The sequence below is a fragment of the Carcharodon carcharias genome, chromosome 11, assembly GCF_017639515.1.
Source record: "Carcharodon carcharias isolate sCarCar2 chromosome 11, sCarCar2.pri, whole genome shotgun sequence".
Taxonomy (NCBI): domain Eukaryota; kingdom Metazoa; phylum Chordata; class Chondrichthyes; order Lamniformes; family Lamnidae; genus Carcharodon; species Carcharodon carcharias.
Window position 1 is genome coordinate 19396701 of NC_054477.1, and position 16182 is coordinate 19412882.

General features: G+C 40.6%; 1 protein-coding gene across 6 annotated transcripts in view; it reads left to right on the forward strand.

Moving 5' to 3' along the window:
* Positions 1-16182, forward strand: part of dhrsx (dehydrogenase/reductase (SDR family) X-linked) — a 289036-nt gene that overhangs the window by 70009 nt on the left and 202845 nt on the right. For 3 of the 6 annotated variants that reach the window (XM_041199685.1, XM_041199686.1, XM_041199688.1), the window contains exon 2: positions 14864-14971. The exons of the other annotated variants lie outside the window; for them this stretch is intronic. In XM_041199685.1, the coding sequence (XP_041055619.1) occupies positions 14864-14971 (108 nt within the window). The remainder of the gene's footprint in view (positions 1-14863; positions 14972-16182) is intronic. 6 annotated transcript variants of the gene reach the window in all.

Sequence of the window (16182 nt, forward strand, 5' to 3'; positions counted from 1 at the left end):
TTCTAAACTTCAGTGGATATAGGCCCAGCCTGTAAAACCTTTCCTCGTAAAATAATCCCTACATCCCAAGTATCAGTCAAGTGAACCTTCTCTGAACTGCTTCGAATGCATTTATATCTTTTCTTAAATAAGGAGACCAAAACGGTACACAATATTCTACATGTGGTCTCACCAACATTCTGTTAAACTGTAACAAAATGTCACTACTTTTCTAATCCATGCCCCTTGCAATAAATGACTACATTCCATTTGCCTTCCAAATCACTTGCTGTGCCTGCACATTAACTTTTCCTGATTCATGTATCAGCACACCCAAATCCCTCTGTACCTCAGAGTTCTACAACTCTCTACAATCTCTCTCTATTTAAATAACATGCTGCTTTTCTATTCTTCCTGTCAAAGTGGACAAGTTCAAATTTTCCCATATTATACTCCATCTGCCAAATTTTTGCCCACTCACTTAACCTGTGTCTCTTTGCAGACTCCTTATGTCCTCTTCACAACTTACTTTCCTGCCTATCATTGTGTCATCAGAAAATTAGCAATAATACATTCTGTGCCTTCATCCAAGACATTGACATGAATTATAAATAGTTGAAGCCCCAGCACTGATCCATGTGGCATTCTACTCATCACATATTGCCAATCCAAAAATGACCCATTTGTGCCTACCCTCTGTTTCCTGTTAGCTAACCAATCCTCTATCCATGCTAATGTGTTACCCTCTACACCATGAGCTCTTATTTTGCATGGTAATCTTTGATTTGGCACCTTGTCAAATGCCTTCTGGAAATCTTAATTACAGGACATCCACAGGTTCTCCTTTATCCATGCTGCTTGTTATTTCCTCAAAGAAAGGAAGGAGAAGTCTCAAAGAACTCCACTAAATTAGTCAGTAATGATTTCCCTTTCACAAAACTACATTGACTCTGTTTGATTGCATTGAGATTTTCTAGGTGTACCATTATAACCTCCTTACTGATAGATTCCAATTTCCCTACGCCAGATGTTAAGCTAACTGGCCTGTAGTTTCCTGTTTTCTGTCCCCTTCCTTTCTTGAATAGAGGAGTCACATTCACTATTTTCCAAGCTGATGGGACCTTTCCAGAATCTAGGGAACTTTGGAAAATTAAAACCAATGCATCTACTATCTCAGTAGCCATATTTTTAAAAACCCTAGGATGAAGTTCATCAGGACCTAGGGACTTTTTAGCTTTTAATTCTAACAATTTTCCCTTCCCCTGGAGAATGTAAGTGTTTTAAGCTCCCCCCTTCCTTTCTCCTCCTGATTCATAATTAATTCTGTGATGTTATTTGTATCCTCTTCAGTGAAGTCAGACACAAACTACCATTGATCCACCATTTCCTTATTTTTCATTATTAGTTTCCCATTCTCACTCTCTGGAGGACCAATGCCCACTTTACTTACTCTTTTTCTTTTTAAATACCTGGAGGAACTCTTACTACCGTTTTTATATTTCTAGCTTGCTTTCTCTCAAGCTCTAATTTCTCGCTCCTTATTAATCTTTTAGTCATTCTTTGCTGATCTTTATATTTGTCCAATCTTCTGACCTGCCACTCATCTTTGGGAATCATACACTTTTTCTTTCAATTTGGTAGTCTCCTTAAACTTCTTTATTTAGCCACGGATGGTGTGTCCTTTCCTGAGAGTATTTATTGCTGGAATGTATCTTTTCTCAATATCCTGAAATATCTCCTTAAATGTCTGCCACTGCATCGTTCTTGACCTATCCCTTAACCTATTTTCCCAGTTCACTTTAGCCAGCTATGATTAAATGCCCTTATAATTGCCCTTACTAAGTTAAAAACACAAGTCTTAGATCCACTCCTCTCTCCCTCAAACTGAATGTGAAATTCAATCATATTATGATTGCTGCTAACATACGAACATATGAATTAGGAGCAAGAGTAGGCCATTAGGCCCCTCTAGCCTGCTCTGCTATTCAATAAGATCATGGCTGATCTGAAAGTAACCTCAACCCCTCATTCCTGCCTACCCTGATAACTTTTCACTCGCTTATTAAGCAAGAACCTATCTAGCTCTGCCTTAAAGTATTCACTGTCTTTTGATGAAGAGAGTTCCAAAGACTCTCAACTCTCTGAGAGAAAAAATTCTCACCTCTGCCTTAAATGAGCAACCCCTTATTTTAAAACAGTGAACCATAGTTGTAGATTCTCCCACGAGAAGAAACATCCTCTCCAGACCCATCCTGTCAAGACCCCTCAGGATCTTAAAGGTTTCAATTAAGTTGCCTCTTACTCTTCTAAATTCCAGTGGATACAAGTCTAACCTGTCCAGCCTTTCCTCATAAGACAACCTGCCCATTCCTGGTATTAGTCTAATAAATCTTCTCTGAACAGCTTATAATGCATTTACATCTTTCTTTAAATAAGGAGACCAGTACTTTACACAGTGCTCCAGATGTGCTCTCATCAATGCCCTGTGCAACTGAAGCATAACTTCCCTACTTTTGTAATCAATTCCTCTCACAATAAATGATAACATTCTATTAGCTTTCCTAATTACCTGCTGTACCATACTAACCTTTTGTGATTCATGCACGAGGACACCCTGATGCCTCTGAATCTCAGAGTTCTGCAATCTCTCACCATTTAGATAATAAGCTTTTTTTCATTCTTCCTGCCAAAATGAACGATTTCACATTTGCCCACATTATATCCCATTTGCCAAATCGTTGCCCACTCACTTAACCTATCTATGTCACTTTGTAGCCTCCTTACAAACTCTTCACAATTTACTTTCCTACCTAGCTTTGTGCTACCTAGAGGTGCTTTCACTATGAGATAATTAATTAATCCTGTCTCATTGCACATTACCAGATCTAGTATAGCCTGCTCTCTGGTTGGTGCTGTTCTAAGAAACTGTCCCAAAAACACACTTATCATCCATGCTACCTTTGCGAATCTGATTTGTCCAATCCAAATGTAGATTAATCCATGATGATCGTTGTACCTTTCTCACAAGCACTCATTATTTCTTCCTGTATATCACGTCAACAGTGTGGTTACTGTTAGGGGGCCTCTTTGCCACTCCTACAAGTGCCTTCTTACCGTTACCATTTTTCATCTCGACCCAAACTGATTCTCCATCTTGATCGCCAGAACTAATGTCAAAAGCTTGGCAGTTAATTGTTCTCTGGTGTATTCTCCATGCATGACAATGCCTTTACCAATCAGCACTCTCTTCTCATGCAGTATAAATTGTTGTTCCCTTTACTGTTGGTTTATCTTGCGAGCTGTCCTGGAGAGTGCAAGATGAAAAGTTTCGATGCCATATCTTTTTTTTAGCAATTACTAATTGGTTACATGGGCCTGAGGATAAACAAACAATATGTTCACCAACCAATCACTTATCTGTTTTCCTTTGATGTTACACTTTGATTTCTCTCAGGAGCCACAGACAGGACTGGATTGGATAGCTTCCTGGGTGCTGCTGACTGCCTCTGGGTCCTCTTTTTGCCGGCTTTCCTGGGTGGTCATGACTGCTTCCGGGTCCTCTTTTCGCCCGCTCTCCAAAGTACCTTTGTAGCAATGTTACAATTATAATACTCTCTGGCTCAGAATGTAAACAATTTGAAGTTTCAATCTCATTCCTGCATGTAGTAAATTGTAGTTGAGATTTTAAAAATGTTGAATATAAGTTTTATTTTTACCTTTCCTTTCTGTATCTTTTCTCTCTCTCTTAAATCAATCTTTCTTTCCCTCTTTATTTCTCTTTATGTATCCGAATTGACCCTAATTCACTCCATTTCCTCCTCAATCCTTCCTCTGTTTCTTTCTTCATCCTTAAATCTCACTCATGAAGGAGATACACTATTTTTTTCACTTTTAAAAAGAGTTGAGCTGAAGGGTGCGTTACGAATGGGACTCTGCTCTAGCAAGAATTGGCCCAATGTATATTGCATAATAAACACAAACTTAATAAAACAGTTACCCTTCCCTTTCGACACATTCAGCAATTTTTTCCACTCCCTATTATGTGTTTCGTTCCTGGAACTCCTATTTTTCTTCTCACCCTTCACTTCCCTGCTGGCAATGTTGCAACATCATAGACTAGTACAGCGCAGAAGGATGCCATTTGGTCTATCAAGTTTATGCTGGCTTTTTTGAAGAGCAGTCCAGTTGGCCACACTCTGCTGCTCTTTTCCCATATCTGTGTAATTTTGTTTCACCTCCCAAGGTTTTATCCAATTCCTTTTTAAAGGCTGTTATTGAATCTGTACCCACCACCCTATCAGACAGTGCATTCCAAATCCTATTCAACTGATAGACATAGTGGAGCATGAGAGACTAAATTGTCAATGCTGTAATTTAACCTCATTTCCAGAGGTTGCTATTTTACAGCACAGAAAGAGGCCATTTGACCCATCACAGATATATCAGCTCTCTGAAAGGGAGTCCGATTTTCCTGTGCTTTCCTTTAAAATCTTTTTAAAATTTCAGAGCAATAGAAACATTGTACTTTCATTCCCTAGGGCTTGATTTGAATTCAGCAGGCTAATGGGTTGAAATGAAATGAACGGTTCTGATGAAGGTCATCACGACCTGAAACATTAACTCTGTTTCTGTCCATAGGTGCTGTCTAACTTACTGAGTTTTTCCAACATTTTCTGTTCCAGCATCTGCTGTTTTGCTTTTGTACTATTTTTTATATTCATTCCTGGGATGTGAGCATCGCTGACTAGGCCAGCATTTCTTGCCCATCCCTAATTTTGCTTGAGAAGATGGTGGTAAGCTGCTGCCTTGAATTGCTGCTGCCCATCTGGTGAAGGTGCTCCCGCAGTGCTGTTAGAGATGGAGTTCCAGGGTTTTGACCCAGCGGTGGTAAAGGAACGGCGATATATTTCCAAGTCAGGATGGAGGGTGACTTGGAGGGAAACTTGTAGGTGATGGTGTTCCTATACATCTGCTGCCCTTGTCCTTCTAGGTGGTAGAGGTTATGGTTAGGATGGTGCTGTCAAATAAGGCTTGGCTAGTCGCCGCAGTGCATCTTGTAGATGGTACACACTGCTGCCAATTTTGTCGATGGTGGAGTGAGTGAATATTTAAGGTGGTGGAAGGGGGTGCTTTTTCCTGAATGGTGTTGAGCTTCTTGAGTGTTGTTGGTGTTGCACCCATCCAGGCAAGTGGAGAGTAATCCATCACACTCCTGACTTGTGTCTTATAGATGGTGGACAAGCCTTGGGGAGTCTCTAGGTGAGTTACTGTCTGCAGAATTCCCAGCCTCTGACCTGCGATTCTGCCTTAATCGTCTGGTATTGAGGAGTATTGTACAAACAACTAGCATACTCATGTGAACAGACCAGAGCTAATATACATTGGCTGATTCTGTAACTATAAACTACATTGAATTTCCCAAAATCATTTTTTTTCATTTATCCGTTATTTATTATGCTAGCATTTTTGCCCATCCCTAATTGCCCTTGAGAAGGTGGTGGTGAGCTGACTTCTTGAACCGCTGCATGTAAGTACATCCACAGTGCTGTTAGGAAGGGAGTTCCAGGATTTTGACCCAGCAACATGAAGGAATGGCGATATAGTTTCAAGTCAAGATGGTAAGTGTCTTGGAGGGGACCATGCACGTGGTGGTGTTCCCATGTGTCTGCAGCCCTTGTCCTTCTAGTTATTAGAGGTCACAGGTTTGGAAGGTGTTGTTGAAGGAGCCTTGTTGAGTTGCTGCAGTGCATCTTGTAGAATATCACCCAGACTTGTCTGCTGCCTGTCATCTGTTTAATAAACAAATAGGAGGTGTAAGTGATGTTGGAGGTTTTCTGCAGGAAAATATCGACAGTGGTTTCTAACAGTTTCAGGCAATGTTACAGGTTTAAACTAAATACCCATCAATGAGTCTAGTTGAGCATGATGGTCAGGATTTATAGTTTTCTTTTTTTGTTTCCTTCCAATACATTGTGCAATGTCATGTGGTTCCAAATAATATAACACTATAACATATTGCCTGCTGCTGTTAGTCTTTGTGAGAACATTTCCTTTAGGTAACAATGATTAATGGTGGGCAGGTAATATAACAAACGTGAAAAATCTATCCTGTTGCCTCTTCAAATCCAACATGGCACCTGGCTCCAGCTTGCCTAGGTAGCTTTGAGGTACCTACCTCTTCAGTAGAGCTGGAAATCAATTGGAATGAGGCGTTAAATTTATGTAACTGATACTACAAATGGTGTTCAAGGTTATGAAATTAACTGTTTGCTCATCATTATTATTAATGGTAATGTGTAGCTAATAAATGTATCGAACAACACCTGACTTTGGCTGTTCTCAACAGGCAGAGCACTAATGTAACCTCAACCAGCCCAAAACTTAGAACATAACATTTAACTTTAAATGTGATTCAGTGATTGGACAGCACTTGCTGAACAATCCCAAGTGTGCAAAGGATTTCATGAATAACACATTTAAGATTTTCAATAGGGCTAGCAATATAGCTCACCTATACTTGCCAGAAGTTGCATATATTCATATGCAAGGATTCATCCTCTGCGGACAAAAGGAACATGTCCAGGCATTGCATCTTTTTTGAATTAAACAAAGACGGGGGGGACAATAGTTCCATGGCACTTCTCCATGGCAATGCCTTGACCAGCTTTCCAGCCAATCAGCACCCTTTTTTCATGCAGTATAAATTATTGGTCCCTTTGAAATTTGGCATTCTTGTGCCTATCCTGATGAGTGCAAGATAAAAAGCTTTGACAGCATGCCCCTTTTTTCAGCAATAATAGATATATTTAATAGGGACAGGAATGTCCTAGATCTCCACTGAGAAATTGTGTTCATCCGTGTCATTGCTGCAATTGCTTAAGATTCATGTAAGCAGTCTAGTGTTTTTTGTAATATATTTAATTTGTCTAGACCAGTATTTGGAGGCAATATATCACTATTATATGTCAAATGGCCTTCCCTAGACATTTCTATCTCTGATAGACAACTGTCTTTAGTGTGTTGTTATTTTCTCTGATGTCAAGATCTTTGAGCTAGATAAGTGGGCGTGTTGCTAGAGAAATCACTTGGGAGACCTGTGTTTCAAAGGAAGTGTATTTGTCAGTGAAGCTTTCTGCAGAAGTGTGAACTGTTATTTGAAACTGGAGGGGCGCTTCCAATATTGCTTAAGCAAATCTTTCGAAGAGGGTAAATGGAGCCTTGATTCATTCAGGCACAATTGCTCCGGTTGGTTATTTTTGTAAATTACATCATGGAGCAATGACAATATTACTTTGACAAATAATTAATTCCTAACCTACTTTGGTGGATTTCTCAGTAGTTTGGTATTAGAGACTACTAAACATGGTGATGGTCTTATCTGTGGCGTTTTTCAGTCAGAGATTGAAAATGTAGTTTGTTTATGCAACTTCTAGTATTGCTGCATTTGATACTTAGTAGCATTGGTCTGTCATGTAGTACAAGGCTGGACCATGTAAAATGATCATAAGGCAATTTCTGTGAATCCATTGTTTGAGAAAAGGGTACTTAAACCAAGCTGAATAGCACAGCCATGACCTGAACAACGGATCTGCTGTTGTTGCAAGCTGCTCACAGGTGTTCTGTAAGTTCCGACTCTGATATATTAGTTTCTCTTCCCCAGCTTTGAATTGTTTTTTAATCAGCAGCTCCCTAATACCAAAGGATTTGATGTACAGAATGTGCTGAGGAAGATTAACAAATGTCTGTCTACAGTAACATTGTACTAAAGAAGAATGGAAGATGAAAGGTCGATGTGACACATCCAGTTTATTCTTCCAGAGACCATGTACCCTTTCCATTATGACAGATTCTATCAATTTCCCAGGATTCTTCATATAAAGATCGCAGACCTCTTATTTCTTTAGACCCTAGCCTCTTGTGCATTCCTTGTCCTTTGACTTTTGGCCACCAAGACCCCACACTCTGGAATTCCCTCCAGAAATCTATCTGCATTTCCAAATCTGTCTCCCCCGTCAACACTTTTCTTAAATCTACCTCTTTGAATGATCTTTGAATTATCCTTCCTAATAGTTCCTTCTATAGCTTGGCATTTTTTTCTTTATATTTAGACCTTTGTGAAGCTTGGGCCTTTTTCCCCTACTTTTAAAGGGGCTATATAAATGCAAATGACTTGCAACCACCCTTTGTGTCTCTAGGTTGCTCCAATGTAAACAGTGGAATAGTATTCTCAGCCCTCAACCTTCGAGTCCAGAGCATGTGGCCCATAAGTTCTAATCTATGGGGCGTTATACCCGGGAGGTACTCCCGAAGGCACTGGGACTGCCCCAGAAGTCCCCACGTAAGGACCACATGGCAATTGCCTGGGAAGTTCAAACTTCCAATGGGTAATTACCTTGCACTGATAACCATCAGGTACTCTGATTTAATTCGAAGACTTCGGATGGTGTTGAAAGTGTGTGGGTGAGTTTTAAATTGGGTGAGGATAGGGAAGAAACTTTAGAATGATGAGGATGGGTCTAATGGGCAGTGACTGTCAACAGATTATTCATCATGTACACCATTAAGGCCAAGACCAAATTTGTCTTCACTAGGTATCCAGTTAGACTTTCCAGCAGAGGTTGCTGGATACCAATCGTGATCTGATTTTCTTTTCTTTAGGGTGCTGAGAACAATGGTAGTACCCTAGTCAGCTTCCCGACTGAGATCAACTTACTCACTTCAGACTGGGAGTTAAGCTTGGGGACCTTCTCCTCTGAATGACCCCACTACAAATTCCTTTTCCCAGTTTGTTAGGTGTAAGCAATGAATGACTTTAAAGATTGAGATTCAAGTTCAGTAATCCCTCTGAATAAAAACTTTAGTTACTAAATCAGCAATTAGAACTTCATTTTTTTCACATATTTTGGTTGAGTACATTAAAGATTTTAAGAGGGTTTCAAGAATTTTTGGACCCAACTGTTTTAACTGCCTCGTTTTTTTTATTTATTCCCCATCCCTAATTGCCCTTAAGGAGGTAGTGCTGAGATGCTTTCTTGAACAGCTCCAAACATAGTAGTTTGGTACAACTGAAGGCCTTGCTAGGCCATTTCAGAGGACAGTTAAGAGTTAGCTGCATTGCTTGGGTCAAGAGCCACGTATAGGCCAGTCCAGATAAGGACAACAAATTTCCTTCCCTAAAGGACATCAATGAAGCAAATGGGGTTTTAACAACAATCAATAGTTTCATGGTCAGCATTTCTCACATTAGCTTTTTATTCTAGATTTATTTAATTAACTCAATTTGGTAATTCTCTGAATTAATATTCCAGTAACATAATCGCCAAGCTACAATACCTGTATTCATTATAATTGTACAGATTAATTCAGGAATAGTAACCCTGCAAATCAATTCTCCTGATAACATTGTGAATCTTTATTTAAAATATTTGCTTTTAATTAACAGAAAGAAAAGTGATTTTTTAATGGAGGTACTAACAGGGAAACCAGGTCTTTAGTGATTTTAAAATTTCATACCCAAAAATGAAAATCAGGAAAACCTTAAATAAAAGCAACATACTGTGGATGCTGGAGATCTGAAATAAAACCAGAAAGTGCTGGAAAAACTTAGCAAGTCTGGTAGCATCTGTGTGGAGAGAAACAGAGTTAATGTTTCGAGTCCAGTGTAAACCTTCTTTGGAACTGAGTAGAGGTATGTGATGGGTTTTCTCCTGTTAAAAAAAGAGGAGCGGGGTAGGTGGAGCAAAAGAGAAGTTCAGGATAGGTTAGAGGGTGGGAAGATTAAATGACAAAGGTGTCATGGGATACAGAGCAAAGGGAGTATTAATGATAGCATTAAACACACAAATTATTGGTCCAGAGTAGGTGTTAATATCAGAATAAAGGTCAGTGCTGTCTGAAAACAAAAACATGAGAGCAAGGTACAGAGCTGAAAATGGAAGACAGAGTTCATAGTCTGAAGTTGTTGAACTCAATATTGAGTCCCGAAGGCTGTAAAGTGCCTAATCAGAAGATTAGGTACTGTTCCTCCAGCTTCCGTTGGGCTTCACTGGAACATTGTAGCAAGCCAAGAAAAGAATTGTGAGCACGAAAGCAAGATGGTGAATTAAAATAGCAAGTGACCAAAAGGTGGCGACATGCTTGTGGACTGAACAAAGGTGTTTCGGCAATGCATTTATAATGAGGCTTAGCTGAGAGCCCAGGCATCCATTACTCTTGTTTAAACAGCTGCACCCAAGGGAAAACATTGATTGATAGCTCTGCCTCTCTGATCTCAGCTGTCAATTGCACAGTGTTTATTCGCACAAAGTTAAGTGGTTTCACTTAAGCGGGCTGTGGTTTCTGTTATTGATACTTTAAAGGATCTCAATTATTGACACCTTATTGGATTGCTACCTGAAAAGAAAGAATATGTAAGGTTATGGGGATAAGGCAGGGGAGTGGAGCTAGGTGGAGACTCGATGGGCCGACTGGCCTCCTTCTGCATTCTAGAGATACTGTGATTGGGCTGTAGTGAAATGAATTTTTTTTAAATAGAAGAAATCAATAAATGAATGACTTGTTTTAAATCTTTTTTTTAACACATCCTACTATCACTATTAGTTCTGTATAGTGTATGGTGGGTAAATGGGCATTTAAGTGCCAAGGCTTGACTTGGGGGCATGAGGGCGTGGTGGTAGGTGAAGTGCTATAGCTTGGCACAGGGCTCCTGAGGGGCCATTGGGGGGTTGGTGGGGTCATAGCTTGGCATAGGGGGCTAGGATTCATGACTTATCTGAGGGGCTGTGAACCATGACTCTTTAAAAGTCTGGCCCAACTCCATGAAATTTGTGGCAGAGTTGGGCATGCCTATCTCCACAATGGAGCAGGCAAGGTCAGGAGTGCTGGGTGCGGACTTTTGACACAAACCAGCTCGCACCCTTTAAATGCGTTCGCAAAAATCAGACAGCCGGGAATGGGGCCAGGAATCCTGGAATCGGGACCCATCCACTATTTTTGAAGGGCTCCCAAGTCATTTCAACTTGGTGAAGATCCAGGCTGATGTTTCCCCTTGAGGGGGGAATCTAGAACTAACAGCCAAAGGTTCAGAATAAGGGGTTGCCCATTTAAGATGGAGGTGAGCAGGAATTTCCTCTCTCAGAATCATTGGAATTCTCTGCCCAAGAAAGCTGTGAAAGCTGAATCAAGGCTGGGATGGACTGATTTTAAACGGTACAGCAGCCAAGGGTTATGAGGCAGGAAAGCGGTGTTGAGGCAGCGATCAGATCAGCCAGGATCTTACTGAATGGCGGAGTGGGCTCGAGGGGCTGTATAACCTACTCTTCTTACACCTGTTTCTTCTGTCCTTATGTAGATGTGTCAGTGATTGACATCAGTTTTTATAAATTTTGAGAATTTGTAGTGGTTTGATACATCAAAGTGGCTTGCTAGGCCATTTCAGAGGGCATTTAGGAGTCAACCACATTGCTGTGGGTCTGCAGTCACACATAGGCCGGACCAGGTAAAGACGGCAGATTTCCTTCCCTAAAGGACACTAGTGGAGCAGATGGGTTTTCACAACAATCAGCAATGGTTTCATGGTCACCATTGACATTTAATTCTTGATTTTTATTGAATTCAAATTCCGTCATCTGCCGTGGCGGGATTCAAACCTGGGTCCCCAGAGCTGGGTCAAAATCCTGGAACTCACTCCCTAACAGCACTGGGTGTACCTACACCACAAGGACTGCAGCGGTTCAAGAGGGCAGCTCACCACCACCTTCTCAAGGGCAACTAGGGATGGGAAATAAATGCTGGCCCAGGCAGCGAAGCCCACATCACATGAATGAATTAAAAAAAATTAAGAACATTTTTTGAAGTTTGTCTTTTTTGTTAAGATTTTCCACATTCACTTGTTTCTTGCTTCTTCTTGCTATTGGAAGCTGACACATTTCATTATCTCACAAGTACCATTTCTATATTCGGAGTCATGCGTTGAAAATTACTGGTCTGGTGATGTCTCGTCCCATCCACAGGGGCCATTCGCAAACGATTATGCTTCATGCACCCTGCAATGTTCCAGTTTTGTAACCAACTGCAGCCTGTTATTAGGCTATTGATTGGGCACCGGGATATTGTTTAATCCTATAATAGTACATGTCTGATGATTTCCTCGTGATTCATGCTTGTGGCTGCAAAGTTGTCCAAGCTTAAAATGAAAACCTAAAACTTAGTCACCTTGTATCCTCTCAGGAGTTTTCATAGCAACAAAACAGAAAAGTTTTCCCAGATTCCCTAATGGCATAGTACTATACTATTTAGACCAGGGGTTAGTAATCTAAATGACAAGAAGAGCCATTTTTCAGTCAAAAACGGAATATCTTATGAGCTGTAATGCTGTCACTTAAATGTGAATAATGAGAAACAAGACAGAAACACATTTCAACAGCATTTTAAAGGTTTTTTTCCAAAAAATGTTGTTCATTGATACTTTCTCAGAAGTTCAATGTTAATAGAAGTTTAAAAAAATCAAAACAAGCCATTTAATTATCTTCAAAATGAGTTTGGTCAGTCAAGATTGTGAGCCACATGAATCTTTAATGAGCCACATGTGGCTCTGGAACCACAAGTTCTGGACTTATCAGCTGTGACTTATTTGTCTCTTGGCTCAGGGTCTGAAGGGTGTGGGTTTAAGTCCTCCTGCAGAGATTTGAGCATGAAAGGGAAGGTGATGGTGTAGTGGTATAGTCACTGGACTATCCAGAGACTCAGGGTAATGCCCTGGCAGGTTCGAATCCTGCCACGACAGATGGTGGAATTTGAATTTAATAAAAATCCAGAATTAAAAGTCTAATGGGCATGGACCATGGAACCATTGTCGATTGTTGTAAAATACCCATCTGGTTTACTAATTCCCTTTAGAGAAGGAAATCTGCTGTCCTTACCTGGTCTGGCCTACATGTGACACCAGACCCACAGCAATGTGTTTGACTCTTAAGGTCAATTAGGGATGGGCAATAAACATGAATGAATAAAAAAAAACTAAAATCTAGGCAGTACTGTGGGAGTGCTGCAATGTCGGAGATGTCATCTTTCGGATTAGGCATTAAACCGTGGCTGTGTCTGCCCTCTCAGGTGGATGCAGAAGATTCTATGCAAATGTTTTTACGAAGAGCAGGGGAGTTCTCTTTGATGTATATAAAATCAAGTCTTTCTTTCAGACACACCCTTTGGCCTTTGATCTGTGCTGTTGAAACCAATCTCAGTCAGTGCACCAATGGAGAAGCTACAATTAGCTTCAGAGTTAATGATAAAAAAATAACCAGGGTTTCCTGCTCCTGATAGTACATAGAGACTTTTGCTGAAAAATAGAGGTTTCTGGAAATAAGATGAGGTCAAAATTAGGCTTCTCTTCCCCAGCTTTCTACATCAAGAATAGCCCCTCCGTCAATGAACAAGGTAACTGCTGGCACAAATAGGACAATGTGTCAATTAAAGCTGAGATGGAGGAGAGAAAGCAAGAGGAGGCAGTGTATGGGAGAAAAAGTTTTCTAAAAGCACACTAGATATCCTTGGGATCTTGGAAGTTGAGTTTGTGGGATCTATTGCACTATTGATATGCTAAGTGTAGCTTGCTTTGATTGTACGCTACACAAGTTTGCATTACCAGGCTGTTTGAATTTCACTTTAAACATCCAGCCTTGCTGCTAGCTCTTTGACCGTTATACCGTAGGATCTCAATCAATTATACTTCTTCACTTCAAATAGCGTTTGATGCTTTGATTTTGTTCTGTGAGACGAGAACTTGTCCCACTGCATTCAATTCAAATTTGTTCTGTTCTAGCTTGCATGATGAATTGTACAAATTACAAAAATAGAAGCTGGATCTAAAGCAATGGTTCATGTGAACTGACAAAGCATAGAGAATGGATTAACTAGAAAAAATGAATCGATTAAATTCTGTTACAGCCATGATTAGTTTATTGGGACTTTGTGGATCCATCATCCCTCAGTTCCAGCGTTTGAAATATGAATAAACCATTTTAAAATGTGACATAAGAATTAGACCATTGAAGTTGTAGCACTGAATGGTTGATTTGCATCTTCAGTAGAATGCATTGATCTGCATTGTTAATTGTGTCAAGAATGTTCCCTTTTTTTGCAGCGGCGAGGAGTGGCTGGGACTCTTCTTCAGCAATTTGCAGCAGCAGAATGTATTTTTTCTGCAACATTATACAGTTATGATGTAAAAGAAGTAGTTGCCACATTACCACATCTGACTTTTGGAATTTTCTGAAGCAGCATTGAGGGTTAGACAGGTGTCAACAAAGATGTTTGATTTTGTTTTTGTATTCATTGTAGTTTAGAAGAATGAGAGGGGAAACATATAAAATTCTGACAGGGCTGGACAGACTGGATGCAGGGATGATGTTTCCTGTGATTGGAGGTGGGAGGATCTGGAACCCGGGGCCACAGTCTCAGGATATGGGGTAGGCCATTTAGGACTGAGGTGAGGAGAAACCTCATTACCCAGAGGATGGTGAACCACAGAGGGCTGTAGAGGCCAGGTCACTGAATATACTTAAGAAGGAAATAGACAGATTTCTGGACTCCAAAGGCGTCAAGGGTAATGGCGAGAGAGTGGGAGGATGGCGTTGAGACGGAGGACCTGCCATGATCATATTGAATGACGGAGCAGGCTCGAAGGGTGGAATGACCTACTCCTGCTCCTATTTAACTGAATTTAACTTCTTGAAATGAAACAGTGTATTTGAACTCTCATTCTCTGGATTATTAGTGCTTGGCTTTGTGTTGCTAGTCCAGTGCCATAGCCACTACAGCAGGTTCCTTGATTGTTTTACATAAGCAGGGCTGGCTTATCACCAAAATTCTATTTTCTTTCTTGCAGTTTTTCCACTGCAAAATGGAAAGGTTGCCATAGTGACTGGCGGTGCCAAAGGGATTGGGTATGAGACCGCAAAACATCTATCAAGACTTGGCATGCATGTGATAATAGGTAATTCCCTTGCATGGTAATGTGTGAAACTGAAGCCAAATAATTAGAGGTTTGTATGTGTTACTCCGCAACCTACTGTTCTGTAGCATCCATTATTGTTTTTTAATTTGATTATGAAGTGTGGCCTTCTTGAAACGCTGTGGTCCTTTCATCGTCACTGGGTCAGAATCCTGGATTGGTGTACCTACAGGTGCACCAGTCCAGGATTCTGAACTAAGGATGATAAAAGAACAGTGATATATTTCCAAGCCAGGATGCTGTGTGATTTTGGAGGAGAACGTGCAGGTGGTTGTATTCCCATGTGGCTCTGGCTCTGTTCTTCTAGGCAGTCAAGTTTGTGGATTTGGAAGGTGCAGTCAAAGAAGCCTTGGCGAGTTGCTGCAGTGCATCTTGTAGATGGTGTACACTGCTGCCACTGTGCCCCAATGTTGGAGGGAGTGAATGTTTAAGGTGGTGGATAGAGTGCTGGTCAAGTGGACTGGTTGGTGTTGAGCTTCTTCATGTCCTTGTTGAACTCGGACATTGTCCATTCCTTTTCTTAAATGGTTCAACCAAGCATGCGTGAATGGTCAAATTGTTATATTTAGGGTGAGTGATTCCTTCCGCTGTTCAAATATATAAGAATAAAACAAATTAAATAAAATTCAATTTTTAAACTGGTGGGGATTGAACTCACGTTTCTTTGGATGATTGGACGACTAGTCCAGTAACATAACCATGACGTTGCTGAACCTAATTTGTCAGACTGGAAAGCTTTGTCCTGGTTGGGTGCTGAGCTTCCTGAGTGTTGTTAGAGCTGCACCCATCCAGGAGAGTATTCCATCACACTTCTGACTTGTGTCATGTAGATGCTGGAAAGGCTGTAGAGAGTCAGGCGGTGACTTACCTGCTATAGAATATGCAGCCCCTGATTTTAAATTTTTATAATGTAATATCTATGATATTTAAGGAACTGGTCCAGCTAAGCTTATGGTCAGTGTTGGATTCTTGTTGGATTCATGTGGAAGGGAATGTTTCAATAAGCTTTATAAACGTAACAATAAGGAGGAGAACAACATGCAAAGCAGAACATGCTCAGATTGGGGGGGGTGGGGGGGGGGGGCTGAAAGCCCCAGTTGAAAAAACATTTCTCAAGAAGAGTTTGAAATAACGTAGAGAAGTGCACATTAAGAGTGAGTTTAACTACACATCAAAGTGCTTTGCGATATTTC